The following is a 21,426-nucleotide window of genomic DNA, read 5'->3' as shown; positions in this document are numbered from 1 at the left end:
TTCATGCAGCATTGCAGGTGTGAAAACATCGCAAATGAGAATGAAACCATTCGAATTCATTGGTTTCATAATCATGCGCTTTCATTCCCTCTCGTAACGCAAGAAAATCGACCAATTTTCTCGCCACTAGAAAGGAGACCTTAATGTGACATGGCATCAATTTAATGAGTGCCGTGGGGTACTGGCAACCATATGGTATTGGCTATTGTCCACAGTTTATTTGCATGACGAGACTGTAGGAGCGCATTCACTTGACATACAATCGTGTCCCACAAATTCTTGATTGGATTGTAATGGCCGAGGAATTACCTGGACATATTGTAAAGCATGCACCATGTGGGATGGCTAGAAATGACATTGATTATGACCCAAAGATATGGTAGTGTGACAGGCTACAACATGTCATCAACGTAACAGTGTGCCATCAATGTGCCTTTGATGCAGAGAAGAGGTGATCAGCCGTTGATGCTGATGACATCCCAAATCACAATTCCATGTTAATGATTGGCGATGTGCTGAAATGGGGGAATTATCAGCCCCATTGCTACATCGCCTCCAGACCCTTGCTTAGCGATCATCTTTGCTGTGAAAGAATCTGCATACATCGCTGAAAACCACATTGTGCTATTCATCACACCAAGTGCCACTGTAAGTTTTAAGAACGATGGTGCAGTGGAAGGGGAATTCTTCACAATGGCTGGCTTGACTGCAAGCTTTCATCATCCAGTCTTCTGAAACCTTTAGTAAACTCATCTGTTTGATGAAATGGCTCTCAACAACGTCTTATGGGCATCTTCATTCCTTAAAGGGGTATTTCAGGAGACTGGGTGAAACTTTGATAATATTCCTAATGTTTCTACTTATTGCCATTATTCCAAACGCCCATCTAAATCGTCAAACTAAACTCCAATACTTTTTTTGCTGAGTTGCTCCACTGCTTTCCAGCCAGCCTCAGATTTCTACATTGTTATTTAAAATGACCGCCATAACTACATCCCCCACAATGCCCCATTGCCAATTACTGTTAAGTGCGCATTCACAACCGTACAATTTGTGTCATCATTACAGTATTTGAATGCACTGAGCATGCCTGACTGGGATGGGGGAAGGGGGTGCCGCGGATAAAGCAATATCTCTGCAGCTTTGTAAAACAAGTTATAACTTTATATTGTAAAATTATGTCATTGCCTTATGAAGCATGTTACCTTAAATTGGATACCCCTTTAAGCTTTAGGGTGCATTCACACGAACGTATATCGGCTCGGTTTTCACGCCGAGCCGATATACGTCGTCCTCATGTGCGGGGGGGCGGAGGATGGAAGAGCCAGGAGCAGGAACTGAGCTCCTGCCCCCTCTCTGCCTTCTCTCCGCCCCTCTAAACTATTTGCAATGAAAGGAGGTGGGACGGGGCGGGCTAAGTTCCGAGAATTAGCCCCACCCCCATTCCGGCTATCCCCATTGCAAATAGTGCAGAGGGGCAGGGAGGAGGCAGAGAGGGGGTGGGAGCTCAGTTCCTGCTCCTGGCTCATCCATCCTCCCCCCCCCCCCCCCCCCCGTGCACATGAGGACGACGTATATCGGCTCGGCGTGAAAACCGAGCCGATATACGTTCGTGGGAATGCACCCTTACCCAGACACCAAAATAACGATACAAAGCAGTTTCCGTGGGCTTGGCGTCTCCAATGCTACCTTCACACCCTGGTTTTCCCATTGTATCATGCTATCAGATTACAGTTTTAGTACCAAACTATTAATTTGCATAACTTGTTTGACTGAACATACTTGGAAATTGCATACGGCTGTGACAAAATCTTCATGGGAGTCATATTTTCTTTTCATGTTGTGACATTTTCTTTGTGATACATTGTATGTAAGCCTCTGATAAATAAATGGATTGCTTAAGGGGTTCACTTTCTTTAGGAAACCCTACTCTCTAATACCCTACTGGGGCATTTTGAGGTATGGTAATAGATGGTAGCTGCTATATCAGGAATCCAATCACTTGGCCAGAGCAGAGTGCCTACAGAAAGCAAAGACCCGGGACTGTCGGTACATTAAACAGAAAATGAATTTATTTCATTGGGGTTTAAGTAATGCTTCATTTACTCTGTGATACTGCTGGGAAAATAAACCCTTGATGCCAGGCTCCTACATAGATTACAGTTGCTCGTTGTGGGTCCCATTAGTAGGACAAGCAGTGATCAGTATATTTTCAGGGAACTCTTTTAACAGAGGGAGATAGAGATAGAATAACCCATTTAAATACTACGTATTGGTTGACATACAGGATTCTAGATCTCAAACACAAGGGTCGTGTTATGTGGGCTGCTGGGATCTGTAGTTCTAAGCTTCCTAGCAGCACAGCCCTCACAGGGTTAATTGATTGAGCTGGCAGGAAGTACTACACAAAGCCAGCTCAATCAATTAACCCTGTGAGAACTTTGCTGCCAGGAAGCTTAGAACTACAGATCCCAGCAGCACGTGTAACAGGTCGTATCTACATTATTACCAAACAACATGTTCTAGGCCTCTAAATTTCCTCAAAATGCTTTGAAGGAATTTACTAAAGCGCTTGCTCCGGTTTTCCTGTGCAAAAAGAGGTCGCAATTTTTGGAGCACTTTTTTGCTTGAAAATTACTACTTTTTGCACTTCTATGCCCCACTCATCACTTTCACAAAAAGTGGACAAAGCTTAGCAGTAGTATAAAGCCATTCAGGGCTTGACAGATATACTACAATTTATGCCAGAAATTATGGTATAAATCTACTCCTATTCAAGGATTCAGATTAAGACCAGTGCATGAAACATCAGTCTTAATAAATGCCCCTTTAGTTTTATTTTCCTCCTTACAAGCTAAATATTGAGTTCACCAGACAAAAAATCTGTAATATATCATTGAAAATAAAAAGTAGTAACATTGACTAAGAGGTTTACCTAACAGATTGATCAGACAGCCAGCCAGCATCACACTGCTCAAATCCATCCTCGTAGGCCGCTCTCATTTGTCCAGGTGTTGCGATTTGGGCACCATTATCAATGCAAGCCTTTTGGGCACCTTGAAAATTTAAGATGTATTTGTCTACCGATGCCCTATAGTGAAAAACAACTCCTACAAAATGAAAAGATAAGATGATCAATACACTTTAACATCAACTAGAATTTGATATGTTTATGGCTTCAGAATATTATATATGCTACAATGAAGTTTAAAATGTAAATTATATGGCTCCAAATGCAAAATGTGCAAGTTTTACTAATCCACGGTGCTTTATGAGTTTAAGTTAATATATAATACTCTTGTGTAGGATAAAATATTTCAATAACTTGTTAGCAAAATCCAAGATGAGCAATGCATGATGGATATAAGTGGCTATGAGTATATGTGGACTATAAATTTATTGATCATTGTAGGGTGTTTATTTTATTATAAGTGCAAGTCTCACCTGAAACATCTAAAGAGATGGTGTCTTGAGTATCTTCGATTCCAAAGAGCACCTCACAGCGGTAAGTACCACCATCACTAGCACGAAGTTTGACCATTGTTAACGATGCATCGCCAATGTCTTCTGGATGACTAGGTACAGAAACTCTACCCCTATAATTTTGGCCAATTTTAATTCCACCGCTTTGGGCAACTAAAACTGTAGTTTCCTTTGGATCTTTTCCATCTCGACTTTTCTCAATTTTAGTCCATTTTATCCTCAAAAATTCATTAGTAATATTATAACTCGGTGGTAGCGTAGGTATTGTTGAAAAGAAGCATGGTAATGTCACTCTCCCGGACAATGTTCCTTTGACAGGAGCGCTTTTTTCCACTTGAACTAAAAAAAGATAAGAAAAAGATAAGTTATATAAGAATCCAGTATAATAAATACTTATATTTTGTGATTAGTGATGTTGTCACTTAATGTCCTTTTATATGCAAAGATAATCTTTCAAACGGTCAAAAGATTGAAAGATTTAAGGCCCTTTTACACATAAAAAGTGACGGGCAAATGATGTGTATACTCCCTCCCGTACTGTTACACAGGAGCGAGTATCGCTGGATCACTCACAGCGCAGCCAGCAAGGAGGCAGGGCGGCTGAGGGAGAGTTCTCTCCTCACTCTCCCCCTCCCCTCTCCATTCACTGTAAACAGTGGCCGTTCAGTACTGAACGGTTGCTCTTTACACTGAACGATGGTCGTTTAGGATTTTAAGCATGCTTAAAACCAAGCAACTGGACGATTCTCACTCAGTCATTCAGTTTCTGCATGCTTTTACAGGGGATAATCGCTCAAAACCCTGCAGGAGGGCAGGGGCCTGAGCCACCAGACGTTAATCGACCCATGTAAAGGGGCCTTAAGTGATGTATTTCCACAAAGTGTTAATGGCTTTAATGACCATTAACACTTTAATCATCTTCATTTGCATGTAAAAGGCACTTTAATCATTTTCTTTTCCCTCCAGGAGTTGGCTCTTAAGCTGGGTGTGTGTTTAAACACTCGCCCAGCTGTGTAAACATTTGTCTGCAGATTCCATTATTCTTCTCCCTGCAGAGTACACAGTCTACTTATTATGTATGCAAAACACAACCAGCACACTGTGTATCCTGCAGTTTTTTGAATGATGAGCAACATGCATTCAAATGGAATGTATTTGCTCAGTTTTTCAGCTGATGAACAATAAATTTTATGCGGAACTATAATCCATCGTTCAAACTAAAAGTGCATGATGCCTGTGTTTAAATGCAATGATTATCGCTCTTTTTCGACCATGTGGACGAATTTTAAGTGATAATCGTTGCGTGTAAAAGGGCTTTTACATTTAACGAACTCTGGAGTCATCACATACAGTATAATTTAACTTAGGTACAGATAAGTCAAGTTACTTCTTCTTGACTTAGATTAAAAAAAAATATTTTCAAGTAAGCAAACAGTGTACTAGTGTACTTTCCACACTAGTGCAAGCTGTTTAGCTTACCCATTTGTTAAGGTTGTATGTGTGGGACCTGTGGTTCTACTGGTTTCCTTGTGCACACCTTCACAGGTAGCGAGCGGTTCATTGAGCTGGCTGGGTGTGGTATTCACCACCAGCCAATCCCCCTCGTCTGCTGCAGATAAATACCAGCAAATTCTTGTGAGAGATTGCTGGTTATTTTAGTGCTTCATTGTATCTCTGTGCTAATCCCACTCAGAGCTGGTGTTTGCATGCTAGTCTGTAGTGTCCTTCTCTCCCCCCCTGAAGACAGTCTGGACACCTGTAGTCCTTGCCTGTATCATATGCAGACCCCCCTCTTCCCTTTCCTTTGACAGGTGTTTTATGTTTTGTGTGTGTGTCAGATGGGTGATGCCTGACACTGTTCCCTATGTCAGCACGGTGGCTGACTCTCTATTGCCTTGGTGTGAGGACACTTGGACTAGCTCTGGTTTACCATCTGTATGCATGTGAGCTCTGCGTGGGGTTACTGTTATATGTGGTATATTGGTGTGAACAGTGACGTGTGTGGTATGTCTGTATGGTTTGTGTTACTCTTTATGTTGGTGTTAACAGTGACGTATTTTGTATGTCTGTGCAGGTGAGCAGACATGTGCTTTATGTGCTTTCTTGTTCTATGTGGTTTACATAACCTATATGTGTTAGTGTGAACAGTGATTTGTTCTGTATGTCTGTGCAGGTGGCTAGACATGGGGTGTGAACTGTCATGTTCTGTGTTCAATGTGTGTGAATGGTGTTGGGTCCTGTGTTTAGTGCATCTCTCTAGGTTCCTGATCAGGGATAGCTAGGTCCTAGATGAAGACAGTGGGGCCGACCTTATCAGGACGATTACCCCGCTCTTAGGCAGGGTTCCCCACTTTCCCTGATAAGTAGGGGACAGGGGTCCTTCCATCTTTGCCTAGAGAGGTGCAATTGGTCCTTGGTTTTACTACATGTGTGTTTGCAGTTTTAAATGGACACAATCTTGCACCCACACTGAGGCGCAGCGCTATAATGCGCCCAGCGGATGTAACATCATTATTGCATGCTACATTGTGTGGTGTGATGTGCTCAACATTTTAGTATAGAAGTTTCCCTAATTCTTAATTTTTCTGAAATTTTTTTGTATGTTCTTTTTTCATTGAGATAACTAGCGTACAGGCATTTCGTTATAAGACACATTGCTGATACAGCTTGTACAAAAAGCTTGAATGTAACTTACAATAGAAAATTTACAATTTTTCTCAGACTGTGGGGAAAAGGAGAGTAGGAGAGGAAAAAAGGCGGGAGGGGAGGGAATTTTCCTCAATTTTACTTGTATTAAGAACTTAAGACAAGTGTTAAGAACGTTCTTCTGCTCATACAGAATGCAATGATGCAATGTAAGTGTATCAGAAGTGATTGCCCCCAATCACACACTTGTCAAATAAACCAGTCATAACACTCAAAAATGGGCAGAAATCTCTCAACAACATAATTGTGGCCCACATGCATTAACCATCTGAAAGGACTCGCAGATTGTCTACATATAAAGCCTTTTATATTTCACAAATCAAAGGAATGTGGTTTCATTATTTTCCTACTTTGCTTCAACAAATTACATCATATTTGTCTGGAATGTATAGGAAGTAAGTATGGGCTGCCAGATGATTTGGATAATGGTTTAACTACTCTGCTTAGTGTACGTGCATAAAACAATAATCGCTATTGTTGTCTACTAAAACCTTTGTGAATAATTTTGTCCCGTAGCCTCGGGACGCAGAAAAGTGCTCAAGAAGAACAATGATACTACAAATATTTCAAGAGCAATTTGTATCATCTTCCAGCTGAAGATTTGTGGCTACAACGCCTTTTAAGCAGTCAGTGAGTGTATTGTCCTTAGGCGAACTCTGTATATAATTCATATGGATTTTCATTATATAAAAATATTATGGAAAGGCGTTGTCCAACATCGGGGAAAAGAGTCTGCTTTATTTCCAGAATCAGCACCATTCTTCTCGATGAGCTGTGTCTGGTATTGCAGTTCAGCTTCATACACTTGAAAGAATAAGCTGAAATATCAGATATAGCCTATGGGCAAGAGTATCATTGTTTCTGGGAAGATAAAAACAAGCAGACGGCCCCTTTAAGGGCAGCAGCAAAACTTAGTAGAAGCCTGATCTTAAGGGTGTAAATATACATCAGTTTTAGTTTGGCCAAACCCACCGATCTTTGCATGACCGGCCAATCATCTAATGTGTATGGCGGTCCCTCGATTCTCCCACGATGTCAGATGTTGGGGGAAATGAGGATTGAGCAGTTGGATTTATTTATCTACAGCTACATTCACAATTATGCAGTATTCTGAACCGATATCTCTCACAATTCCTACAATTGCTGGATCAACATAGATATATAAAATGATAGGAACAATATATATCAACAACATTACTAACAAGTTGATACCGTGAGTGAAAGGACCCAACTGTGAGGGGCTACAGACTGCAAGAGAGGAGGAAGGAGACTGTAGGTGAAGGTAGAAGTAGCACAGTCAGGTTTTAGGTTCTTTTGAAGTTTTCCAAGGTGGGGGAGAGTCTGACATGTTGGAGTAGTGAGTTCCAGACTATAAGTGACACATGGTAGAAATTTTGGAGACAACTGCTTTAGAAACAGGCCAAAGGGGACTAGAGGAGGAGGTTGTGTGAAGACTAAAGATTCCGTGTGAGGAGGTATTGGGATATTAGGTCAGAGATATATGGAGGGGACAGGTTGTGGACTAATTTATATGATATTGATAATATCTAAGCGTTGCGAAATAGGTTGGCGCTATACAAATAATGATTATTATTATATCTTGAATTGGATTCTCTGGCTCATGGGTAGCCAGTGAAGGGCCTGGCAGAGTTGGGTGGCATGAGCGTAACACGGTCAGGGGTGGATTAGTCAAGCAGCAGAGTTGCAGATGGATTAAAGGAGTACAAGAGCACTGAATGGAAGGTTACATAGAAGGATGTTGCAATAATCTAGACTTGAGATGATGAGGGAACAACCATTTTTAACCTACAAGTATGGGAGAAAACCAGTGTACCTGGAGGAAACTCATGCAGCCATGACAGGAACATATATACTACATGCAGATGGTGTCATTGGTTAGATATGCACCCAAGAGCCCAGCAGCACTAACCACTGAGCCACCACCTTATGTTCTTCTGGAAACACTGCACAAATTCTGCACACAGAGTTAAATTAATTGCACAGCCCTTTATTATGTGAGCTATTCATAACTTAAAGCGATCCTCTAGCCCTGTAGAAACAAATATGGCCAAGCCAATCGCTTCTCTGACTACCTGATGCACACTGTATTAGTGTGCGTCATTAGTCTAATACACTAACCTGCATGGATTGACCTCCGCTAAGCATGTGAGCAGCACTGGCAGGAAGGGTCAGCATGCAGTGTCTTAAAACTACTGGGAAGCAGTTCAGCCATCTTTGTTTGTCCAAAACCAGAGGAACGCTTTAATCAGAACATAAACTATTGATCAACTTGAGTTTCAAGTCTTATTTTAGTCTAAGTACAGTTCTTCACAATATGGACATTTTTCATTTATATAATCAAAAATCGTAAAACATGGGTAAAAGAACAAAAAAAGATAATGTAAAATGTTTAGGCCTTAGGGCTTATTCACATAAGTGTATATCGGCCCCCGTTTTCACGGCCGGCCAACATACGCTACCATCTGATGCATTGGATTCCAATGCATCAGATCACACAGATGTATTCCTGCGGTGTAAAAGTGACTGGGCAGCCAATATAGCACCGGGCGCTTTTACACCGGGCAGGAAAGATAGTCCTGGAACTATCCTTCCCATCTGGAATACGGTTGCTGCCATAGACTCCTATAGGAGCCAATGATAGCTGCTGGAGAAGGGAGGTGGGATGGAGTTTAGTAGCATGACTCCTAAACTCCCTCCCTCTTCTTTCCTTCTCTCTGCCCCTTGCTGGCTGTCTGTAATGGGAGGGGTGGGACAGGGTCAGACTTAGTTGCTAAGCTCCATCCTGCCCCTCCCATTGCTGGCTGCCGACAAGGGACGGAACGAGGGCAGGAGCTTAGCAAACTAGCTCCCGCCCCACCCAGCCTCCTTCCCTTACCGAGAGCCAACGAGGGGGAGGGAAGGGAGAGACAGCTAAGCAGAGCTAAACTGTCTCCCCCCACCTGAAAGTATTGCCGGCTCGCGTACATGCGCCAGGCCCGTGCCATCTGAACAGGCGCATAAACTTTAGATTTGTGTGCCCGTTCACACGCTTCTATTTCGCCGGCGGGCGAATGTAAAAATGCCGACACCTGTGTGAAGGAGCCCTTAGACTCAGCATATGTACAATATGACTATCCTAATCTTTTATTTGCCCTATGATGTCTACGGAAACAAAGAAACTATCCCCAGTGGATCTAATCATTGCCATATGACAGTGATAAGGCTCTTTAGGATTTTGTGATCTGTAATGGGTATCTACTTACATTCAGCATGTGAATTATTTCCAGTTGGGAAGGTAATGGTAAATGAAAAAACTGGAGGAAGAACAAATTCTGTGTATATAGCACTTGCAAATTGTTTAATATAATTTATTTCCACATTACTATGTAAGATTATGAGGTGGCTAGACATTCACAAAGGGAGTTAGTTTGTTCAAACTTTTCCATTTCACACGACTTAAGCAGAGCAAGGACAAAATGAAATGTATGCACCTAACAGCCAGAAGGCAGATACAATGACATGATTACTTTCAGCCCATCACTGCGATAATGGTGTCTGTCATCGTGACACTTTGGAAGTCTCAAGAGTAGAAGATACCTTTTGCCCTCAGTTCACCTTTTTGACTGGAGGAAAACTGCAGAATGGAACTTGCAACATTTTCTGCATTTTACTGAGCAATTTGTAACCAAACTTGGAAGTAAAACAACTTTTTGGAAAAATGAGCTTTAGCTCTGAAAAAACCCGCAAGACATTTGTTTCCTATTACTGTCATTAGAAATCTGCTAAGCAAGACCCATTGAATTGTCCAAACTTTACATTTACATGAAACAAAAGGAACAAGTCTCATTTTAATGTTTAATGCACTTTGGCATGAAAAAGCTATTGTTAGATAAAGCTGATGAAATTCTAAATTCTTTTTAAATGAGAGGGTTGGATTTTTGAAGAACAAAACCAGCTTATAAATCACTTTTCAGTCTTTTGGACAGCCTGCTAGAAATTCCCAAGCATTAATGACAAAGTAGAAGCCTTAATAGGACTTCCTTTGAGACTCTTAATAAACATTGGTAGGGCTTGTTGCAATAGCTAAAGTTACTTCCATAAAAAGTAACATATAGGCCAGGATTATATATAATATATATGTAACGTTGAGGAGAACAACATAAAAGACTTCATTAAGACATCATTATTAGCCTAATGGTGTCAATCTATAACCACAATATCCTGCTTTGACAACAGGGAAATAGCTGTCAAATAATTGCTGTGTAAGCATTTTGCCAATAAAACTATTTCTTTTCCAATATTGAGAAAGCAGCTGTAGTGCCAAAGCCAATGAATATTATATGTGATATTACACTTCTGTTAAATGCATATAGCAAACATATTTTCATTGTTTAGCACTTCTATATACAATTATGAGTACCAGTCATAAGAGGCTGCCTGTACATGGGCGGATTTGCATTGCAGGATCCCACATGCAGAATCCAACCCAGTCGTGTGCAGGTGGCCTAACTAGAAAAAAAAATATTGCAAACCATTTTCCTATAGATTAAACGAGCCTCAGCATCACTAGAAGGGCAGAATGTCTAGAAAAATAAAGTTTTTATTTGTGAAAAGCACCAAGTTGGCATAGAGAATCTTATAGGCCAGACAATGCTTCCTGGGAAAAGGGGTATGCAAATGAGCTTTCATCCAGGAGGAAGAAAGCTATTTCTCTAGTGCCACTTATTAGATAGCAACCCTATAAGTTATGTAAGAGCTTTCAAGAAGTTTTGCTACAGAGCCAGGTCTATAAGCCAAACCAGAGTCTTCTCTATATGGAAAAGACACCCATCATGCTAACAACTATTTCAGGAAAAACGTCAGAAAACACGTCTTAGAATCTGCACCTGGAAAATCATCAAATCATGTAATAATCAGCACCAGACCCACAGAAGAATGCATTGGTTGTGGCCATTGGTTGTAGTCATAAGGTTTTTAAGAGTTTATGACTAGAGATGAGCGAGCGTACTCGGAAAAGCACTACTCGCTCGAGTAATTTGCTTTATCCGAGTATCGCTGTGCTCGTCCCTGAAGATTCGGGTGCCGGCACGGAGCGGGGAGCTGCAGGGGAGAGCGGGGAGGAATAGAGGTAAGATCTTTCTCTCCCTCTCTCCCGCCCGCTCTCCCCTGCTCCCCGCTGCGACTCACCTGTCAGCCGCAGCGGCACCCGAATCTTCAGACCCGAGCACAGCGATACTCGGATAAAGCAAATTACTCGAGCGGGTAGTGCTTTTCCGAGTACGCTCGCTCATCTCTATTTATGACCTTAAAGGGTTTTCTCACAGCTTAAAATTGCTTCTCAAGCACTGTGTCCTTCCTGGTTGCTGCTGACCAGGTCATGTGACTACTGCAGCCAGTCACTGGCCACAGCAGTGACTTTCTATAAACAGTGATTGGCTGATTATGAAGCAATTTTAAGTCTTGAGAAAACCATTTTAAAGACCTTGTCAGCTTTGGACAGTTCCTTTTTGATTTGAAGGGTCCCATGAAAAGTTGATCTCAACATTATCTTCCATGTAACCTGAATGCAAATGTTCCAAACAGGAGAAATGAGGCATTATGTATTGCCCATGAAATTGATGGGATGTTCATGTAGTGACTAGACAGGTTAGGTTCCCTGAGATAGATGCTCTTTGTAGAACCACACTCTGCTCAGGCCATTTGATGGAGGTTATGAATGAAGAACTATGTACTTAGAAGAGTTTACCACCTTGTTTTTATTTAAACTTCAGCCAATCAATAAAAATATTAACATGACCTATGCTTACCACTCTGAACCCCGTAGCTCCAAATCTGTATCCCCATTCTCCCTGCTCTGTTTACAAGCAGTAGTCTGTGATTTTTAATATACACACTGACAAAATCATAGGCCTCACAAATGTACTGTGATTGGTTGCAGAGGCCAATGTGTATATGGAACATCATCGAATGCAGCTTGTAAACGGAACCCAACAGGGAGAACATGAGATTAGTGATGAGCGAACCTTTCAAAAGTTCACCAAATTTCAGCAAAACGTTTGGTTCAGTCTGAACCAAACCAGAACTTCGCCAATACCGCTAAAATGGTGTCCAAGACCAATGAAAGCCTTGTATAACACTCTTAGGTCACATAGGCGAGCACCTAAGCACTTTTAAGCTGTTTTCAAGGTAAGGTTAATGAAAAAGAAGAAGGAAAAAGAATAGGAAGAATAAAAAGGAAAATGAATAGGATGAAGAAGGAAAATGAATAGGAAGAGGAGAAAGAAGGAAAAGGAAGACGAAGAAGCCATTTTTGTGAGTACCACTCAGACAGACTGCCCGAGGTTCAGGTTTGCGCCAAACCGAACTTTTAGCAAAATCTGACTGGAAACAGGGCTCTACTATTTTGGTTCACTCAGTACTATAGGAGATGCAGCAATGGAGCCGCTGTGCTCGAAGCAGTGAGGATAGGTTCTTTTATAAGTTTTCCCAATTGACTGCAATAAAAAAAACAACAACTTGGAAAACCACTTTTTTTTCTTGAGCAGTTTTCCAGTAGACATCAGTGTGTACCTTGTTAGGCAATATTTACTATGACTTAAACTAAAGTACAATTGTTATACAATTGTATTATGTGAGCCAGTGATAATCTACAAGAAATAGATACTGTGTTACCTTACCTACCAAGAAACATTTCAGAACAGAAATATCTTGGTGAGAGAGCTCTTTATTAACTGAACCATGCGAAGAACATGGTTACAGTTGTTCATTGAGTTTGTTGCAATGGTTACATTCTACTGTTGTCAACAAATGGGTAAAATTACTGAAAAGAAGGGAAAACATTTTACGTTCAATTACTATTTGACAAGTGACTAGTTATGACACAATTGTTTTCCTTAATTAGCTCATACTTACTCATCCTTCACACTTACTTTATGTTATAGAAGTCACCAGAGCGAGACAGAGAGAGTCCCACCCACTCAAATAACATTACTGAGGCTGACTTGGCCAAAGTGCATTCATTCAACCTGTATAGGAGGTTTACTTCATATAAACAACTTATTTATGAAATGACTCAAGAAACCACTTAGGTTTTTATGAAAAGTACACATCGCTAATATTTCTTGGAAGACCATCAAAGATGGTACATTTTCTCAAACTTTATACAATTTTTGTTACTGAGCATAAATTATTCCACCTGTTTTTTATTTGTAGATTAGGCTTTTCTGCTTTCTTCACTGACTTTCAGCTAACATCAGAATAAATATATACAATGTAGCTCTATGGTACAAAGCAATTTGGTCAATATTTAACTAATTCGTACTCAACAACTGACACTGCAATATACCGTATATACTCGAGTGTTAGCCGATCTGAGTATAAGCAGAGTCAATACGTTTTACCACAAAAAACTGGTAAAACTTATTGACTTGAGCATAAGCCTAGCTATACTTGACTATATACTAGGTAAAAAAAACAAAACTCAATACTCACCTCCCAAACGGCGTCTATGTCCCTGGCACAATGCTCTCCCCGGCGTTGCAGCAAGCTGCTTCAAACTTCTCCCAGCTGTCATCTCCCTGGCTCGGTTTTGAATTCCCCCGCTGTCAGCACTGTGTGAGGAAGCGCTGTTATTGGATCAAGCACCAGCCAATTACAGCCGGCGCTCGATAAACCAATCACAACCATTTAGTGATGTCATTCACTGAATGGCTGTGAATAGAGATGAGCGAGCGTACTCGGAAAAGCACTACTCGCTCGAGTAATTTGCTTTATCCGAGTATCGCTGTGCTCGTCCCTGAAGATTCGGGTGCCGGCACGGAGCGGGGAGCTGCAGGGGAGAGCGGGGAGGAACGGAGGTAAGATCTTTCTCTCCCTCTCTCCCGCCCGCTCTCCCCTGCTCCCCGCTGCGACTCACCTGTCAGCCGCAGCGGCACCCGAATCTTCAGGGACGCGCACAGCGATACTCGGATAAAGCAAATTACTCGAGCGAGTAGTGCTTTTCCGAGTACGCTCGCTCATCTGTAGCTGTGAATGATCGAGCGCCGGCTGTGATTGGCTGGTGCTCGATTCAATAACAGCGCTTCCTCACACAGTGCTGACAGCGAGGGAATTCAAAACCGAGCCAGGGAGCCGACGGCGGGGAGAAGTCTGAAGCAGCTTGCTGCACCAGCGGGGAGAGCAGTGCGCCAGGGACACAGATGCCGGCTGGTAAGTGAGTATTGTGGTTTTTTTTTACTTCACTTGAGTATATGCCAAGTGGGGCTTTTTCAGCACAAAAAATGTGCTGAGTAACTCGGCTTATACTCAAGTATATATGGTACTTATCCTGTCATTATATTTCAAAATATTTTTTGCCTTGTGTATAAATCAAAAATCTGCATTCAGACTGATGGTCCATTGAAAGTCCAAATATTCTACTACACCCTACGAAACTTTTGCTGTCACACGTATGTCCTTTCGCTCTCACATAGTACATCTTACCACTAGTGTTACAATGCTACACCAACCAGATCAGAACCAAAAGCATCAATGGACCGCAATAAAACTGTGCTACCATGTGAGATCTTGAGATTACATTGAGAAAACAGTATTAATCTACATGGACACAACACAACTGTCTGGATCCAAGCAAACTATAACTTGTTTATTACCGGGAAAAAAATCTAAGTTTTTATCAAATGACATGTTCTGTTTTTCTCAAGAAAATCCAAGAGGTACCCTCGCCTATCCTGAATTAGAAAGGGGTCTGTTTACTTTCCATAAGCAGGTCCACTCATGTCCATGGGTTGGATCTTTTATTGCAGCACATCTCCATTCAAGGAAATAAGGCTAAGCTGTAACAGTTGACACAGCCATTGACAAGAATGGTTTGGGATGCTGAGGGAGTAAGTACTAGATGTAGGCTCATTGATTCATTAATAATCAGGCCATCTGAAATCGCTTTTGCACATTTCATTTTGAGGTGCCCATACTTATTCGACTACAGTCAATTAAAATGGACAACTGTTCGTTCAACAGTTGTTCAATCATCAACTTACTTCTATCTAAAGTGTATGGTCACCTTAAAGGGGTTTTACAGGTAAAGACAATTATCCTTTATCAACACAACAAGGATAAATGTGTGATCGCTGGGGTCCAATCACTCGCACACCCAGCAATGCCAAGACCGGAGCACTTAAATGCTCCATGTGAATCAAGGTACAGTGGGTATGCTCAACCAATATTGATTTCAGTGGGACAGATGGAGTCTGCCGAGTGTAACAATCGCCACCTGTCCTATAGAAGTGAATGGAGCAGTGGTTGAGCATGTGCACAATCACTTAATTTACACAAGGCATTTAGATTTCCTTGGTCTCTGGATCGCTAGGGATCCCAACAGTCAGACCTCCATCAAACAGACATTTATCCTTTATCCTATGGGAAATAGGAAAAGCCCTTTACATTTATGATTATTAGTTAGAACCAGAAAGATGTAGCCTGAACTGTAATCACACTTCTATCAAAAGTGAATAAGCTGCAATACCAGACACAGCTATGGACAAGAGTGACACTGTTTCTGGGGAGGAGGGGGGGGGGGGTAAAAAAAACTTTTTCTAGTTGTACAGAACCCTTTAAAGACCAGAACCCAATAAGGGACATTTTAACAGGAGCACAATTGTTCTGCTCAGCTGCAGATCTCATGAAATAATGCAGATTTTGTAACTTTTTTTTTTACTGCAGAATGTGTCCTGTGTAACATTTTGCAGAAATTCTTGCTTTTTTTCAGCATTATCTAATTGCAGAATTACATCTCCTGTATGTGAAAAGAAACACAACAACAATTCCACAACACATTGCTAATTCCGCAGCAGTAAAGGATAACTTGGGGCTACAGAACTGTCTGTGCATACAAATTCCTTCCCATGTGAAAGATCCCTTATCTTAACCAATACTATTTATCCATTATAATCTCGTCATTAGCAAATTTCATGGTGGTCTCACATATAGCAGAAAGAAATAAGCTTTTAACTATTATACTATGATCAACCTTAGGTTTCCACAATGGCCGTCTATACTTGCGAACATTAAAAATAAAACCTCTGAACTCCTGATTTTCCCAAATTCTGTGATCAATAACATAGTTTTAATGTTAGATTAAAATACCGAAAGCTAGACCCCACAATTTCTAAGTTTGCCTTATAAAAATGTACATTATCCTCTTGCGGGTTCCAGTTGTCTACATTAAAGGAGATGTCCCGAGGCAGCAAGTGGGGTTATACACTTCTGTATGGCCATAATAATGCACTTTGTAATGTACATTGTGCATTAATTATGAGCCATACAGAAGTTATAAAAAGTTTTTTACTTACCTGCTCCGTTGCTAGCGTCCTGGTCTCCATGGTGCCGACTAATTTTTGGCCTCCGATGGCCAAATTAGCCGCGCTTGCGCAGTCCGGGTCTTCTGCTGTTCTCTATGGGGCTCCGTGTAGCTCCGTGTAGCTCCGCCCCGTCACGTGCCGATTCCAGCCAATCAGGAGGCTGGAATCGGCAGTGGACCGCACAGAAGAGCTGCGGTCCACGGAGGAAGAGGCCATCTTCAGCGGTGAGTAGAGAAGTCACCGGAGCGCCGGGATTCAGGTAAGCGCTGTGCGGGTGGTTTTTTTAACCCCTGCATCGGGGTTGTCTCGCGCCGAACGGGGGGGGGGTTTAAAAAAAAAAAAACCCGTTTCGGCGCGGGACATCTCCTTTAAAATGTTTAACTAATCTCTACCCCGTTTAATCAAAAATCCTTTTCACGCATATATTTATTGCTCCGTGAAAATCAGAAGTGATGCCAGTAACGTGTTCTTGCTGGAAATGTTTCAATTTTCCCAGCTAAACACACAACAGTTCACTATTTTCAAATAATTGGGAATTGAATTTTCACACTTCAGAATGTAACAATTTGTCATTTGCAGTTTGGGAGAGAGAGTACATCCAACAGGAACGTAACCGGGGTTTGGCGCTGTAGGTAATAAATAGTAAGTGAACAAAAGCCTCAGTGTTTTCACCAGATGGATTGTGGCAAAGGCTACTATACTGTAAGAAGGAGGATGTTAAACAGGCATTAGGTGCTGAGGGATCAATTACTTGATGTAGACTCTCTATAAATCATTGAAAACCAAGCTAATTGAAATTCCATCTGCGCACTTCATCTTAACTTTATGACCATTAACTAGTACTAGAAAGACACAGCCTGAACTGCTACTGTGGGGATTAACTACAGAGCAATGTACTTCTATAGACTTCTATGTATCCCACCTTAAACCTCTAAGACTGAAACTCAGACAGAGCTTTAAACTTTGAACTCTACTTCCAATGTATGGAAAAGGAAAGTTGGCACTGGCTAATCATGCACTAAATCTGTATAGAAAAACATTTTAGGAGAGCTGTATTGAATTATAAAGCTCAGAAGGTTTTTTGGTCCATTACAAAATCACAGTTGGGGTCAACAGCAGGACATTCTAAGAGTAAATAGATATTCGTTAGAGGAGATTGACAGATGTTTACCATGCAAATCCATAAATCCTGAACTATATTGGGACTGGCACACTTACACATTGTAATATTTGGCAAGTTATCTTAAATCTATTGTAAATTAATATGGTCATTTATAGTGTTACCTCAGGTGCTGACTTGGAAATGGCTAAACCTATGTAAATTGTGAGTTGTTATCTCGTGAGTGATGCTGAACACTGGCCAGCATGCTTATGGCAAGGGAACGTGAGTTGTCACAGTTGGAACAAGGCATGGCCCTGGGTGCCAGACGCATGGGAGAATTCATTTTCAAAGTTGTGCAGGCATTTAACATTCTTTGATCCACAGTGTCACGTGTATACTGGTAAAATGTCACAGAAGACATTACCACCCACAGTGGATAGTGCAATGGCCTCCCATGGGAGATTAATGATTACGACTAGAAGCATCTGACTAGAATTGTGCGCATGAACAGACAAGCAGATCCCATCCAAATTCAATGCAGTAGGCCCCACACATATCCCTCAAGTCAATGCAGCAGTCTTTAGCAGTCAAGGGATATGGGAACAGAAGACCCACCAGATTGCATCTGTTAACACAATGACACTGGACACAAGTTTAACCTGGGTTCATGAGGTTGCTAACTGTGCCCTAGAGGTCTGGCAACATGTGGCGCGAGCCTGGCTTAAGAAAGATCACATTGTGTGATCAAAACATTGCTGTCTTATAAAGGAATAAACATTTGTTATAGTACTTCTTGGCACAGTGGTATACTGCTACAGGATTACTTCTAACTGTAATCTCATGGCATTGGTTGGTTCCACTGTTCTGCCTAACACATCATTGACCAGTGCCTACTATGCTTCACTGCTTGGTGACCATTTGCAGCCCTTCATGGACTCCATGTACCCCACAACGATGGTATATTCCAGAAGGATAATGCACTTTACCATAGGGCTCAAGTTGTCTAGAATTGGTTTGAGGAGCATTTTGGAGAGTTCCTACAAATGGTGTGGCCTGCACATTCACCCGACATGAGCCCAGTCAAGCATTTATGGCATATGGTGAAGGGGTTCATTTGCACTCAAGATCCTACACTTACAAATATCACAGAGCTGTGGGTGGCTATCCAGATGGCATGGCTCAATGTCCCTACAGGCTTCTACCGTCGACTTGTGGAACTGATGCCACGTAGAGATGCAGCACTTTTCCAGGCTAGAGGGGATCCAACATGATATTAATTCCTGTCCCATGACTTTTTGGCACATCAGTGTACCAGACACGTCAAGTATAGTGAAGCTCACAGTGATTTAGAACATAGTTTATTGTAAAGATAATTATTATTCCAGTAATATTTTTGTCAATATGTCTCTCATGGATCCAGTTATCCCTGCTATTAGGGCTCATCTCATGTAGATACTGCCTATCATAATAGATGACTCATATACATATAAGATTCCATTCAAGTCTTATGCGCCCTGTTGAATATTCCCTATCTTTTTGAGATTAAGATACAATACTCAGTTTCTTATACCATGCCTTTATCATGTTGTCACTGGATTACACTCTGTAGGAAATCATGTTGCAGGAAATGACTGGACCCTAGCTACATGATTTTACTAGAAATCAAAAACCTAGCAATTTACAGATTTTCTGTTCCTGTTTTTTAACAAGGAGGGCAGGAAGCTAGATATATAACTCTTCAGATTTTTGGAGGCCTTCTCTATATGCTTTTTCAAAATGGACATATTTTCCTCTTGAACGCTCAGTGAGCAAAGTAATGTTTTCTTATCCAAAAAGAGAGAATGAAAGTAGGTTTCTTTTAAGCACTGTCTTTTGGGATAATGACACCTGCCATAAATTAAGTGGAGAAGGAAATCCATGGCTATAAGACCAGGATATAGTTTAACAATAAGAGATAGCAATTGAAGTAAAAGAGAGATAAGACTCTTGACTGTGTACAGACATCATATAACAAACACACAGAGTTTTTGGTAATGGGAGCACTGCCTATTATCAATCATTAGCATTTGTCCTTTTCACATCTCTGAATGTTAACTGTGTCAACTAAACATTAACTAAACACTCAAACTGAACACTCAGGGCCATTTTATATAAGATAACAACAGTTTGACAAGCACTGATCAACGCGATCAGCGTTCACTGAAGTGGATTCTACCTAGGCAGATACAGTATCATAATCAGCTTATTCATTGGCTGATTGTGTGCAGCTTCATATGCCCCAACAATTAGGCAAAAGATTGCCCTATGAACATTGCTGCCCAATCATCGGGAATGTTTGTCTCAGACAGCCAGACCAATGACCCATATGATTGCCAGTTGAAAATATAACACGTTTGAAAGGCCTGCATGCAGAACAACTATCATCTAAATGGATGGCACATTCCCTGTGCTTCCGAGAGACAAGGATTTTTATATCTCCATGTTTTTGATCTTTGTCAGCTAACAGTGGGCATAATTACAGGGGCAATCATTGGGAATGAACACTCATTACAATATTCCATCATTCACCTGTAGGGTCTTAAGAGTAAACAGACAAAATCTATTACGAGCTACATAAAAGTAATATTGAGAGAGCTTTTTCTTGTGGGGACACATTGTTCTAGACAGCATTGGACTAGGGTTCTTTCGGCCCCAAGAGGTAAACAGAACATGTGCGCATCTACTTTTAATTGCATTGCAATCTTAGTTGTTATGCACAAAAAAAGGAAATATCATTAAAAAGGTCTGGGAAATCTTTATGGAACTGTTACTAAAGTATTCTACTTATATACTGAGATGAACTTTACAAAATTCAATATTTTCACTACCACCGAAAGTCTCCCAACACTATTTTACCATTCTTTCTTTAAAGCGTATTCCAACCTTGGATTCTTATGGAATATTCACAGGATATACCATAAATGTGTTTTAGATGCTGGTCCCACCTCTTGGACCTGCTCTTGTTTTCAGAAAGGGGTCCCTCTCCTGAGTCTGCCTGGCAGGGGGGGGCACAACATGCAGGTAAATAATGCATGGTTAAAGGTCTACGCATCCACAATTCCTGCCATTCATTTCTATAGGAGATACCTTCTGTATATGTTATAATTGTCTAAGGTAAATGCAAAATAAGAACTAACTAAACAGAATATGCCTCAGATCCAACAATTTTACCTTGGATACTGCTTTGTTCTGATGTCTTTCAACTACAGTGAATTCACATCACATTAGGTCTTTGTCTGTCCTAACCTTTGGCCTCAGTGAAAAATTGCACAATGGACACTATCTCTTCAGATGTCCAAGCCTTCTTGTAGACTGAATTTCTTGACAAATGTGGATTGCCAAGTTGATTGAATTGATTGTTGGCTATCAGAAAGATTACATGGTCACATTGAGTTGACTAGTATGTTTTGACAATTGCTGGATGTTCGGGAATCACAAGTGTAAATTACATGGCACTTGGGATAAAAATGGTCAATTTAGCCATCCAAACACCTGCCATTTATGGGTAGCTTCAATTCCACTGATAAGATTGGATTTGTCTTCTTTGTTATTAAAGCTTACCACTCACTTTATCTGTGTCACAATATCCTTTCAAATGAACTTATGGAAATAGGACATCTTTCCAACTGACATGAAATGGTTGGCTACTGAAGTGCAAAGCAATAAGTACTAAAGTGGATCAATATGGGGAGCAATTAATGTGGTTATAACATTTATGTGGCCTGACCTCTATTAATA

General features: G+C 41.1%; 1 protein-coding gene across 1 annotated transcript in view; it reads right to left on the bottom strand.

Annotated features, from left to right (window-relative positions):
* The window catches only part of VCAN (versican), a 108,858-nt gene that overhangs the window by 70,271 nt on the left and 17,161 nt on the right, over positions 1-21,426 (bottom strand). Inside the window, exons 3-4 of the mRNA XM_066602961.1 lie at positions 3,445-3,822; positions 2,936-3,110 (exon numbers count right to left, since the gene is read on the bottom strand). Coding sequence (XP_066459058.1) covers positions 2,936-3,110; positions 3,445-3,822 — 553 coding nt within the window. The remainder of the gene's footprint in view (positions 1-2,935; positions 3,111-3,444; positions 3,823-21,426) is intronic.

Source organism: Eleutherodactylus coqui, chromosome 5, assembly GCF_035609145.1.
Source record: "Eleutherodactylus coqui strain aEleCoq1 chromosome 5, aEleCoq1.hap1, whole genome shotgun sequence".
NCBI lineage: Eukaryota > Metazoa > Chordata > Amphibia > Anura > Eleutherodactylidae > Eleutherodactylus > Eleutherodactylus coqui.
This window is presented reverse-complemented; position numbering and strand designations above follow the sequence as displayed.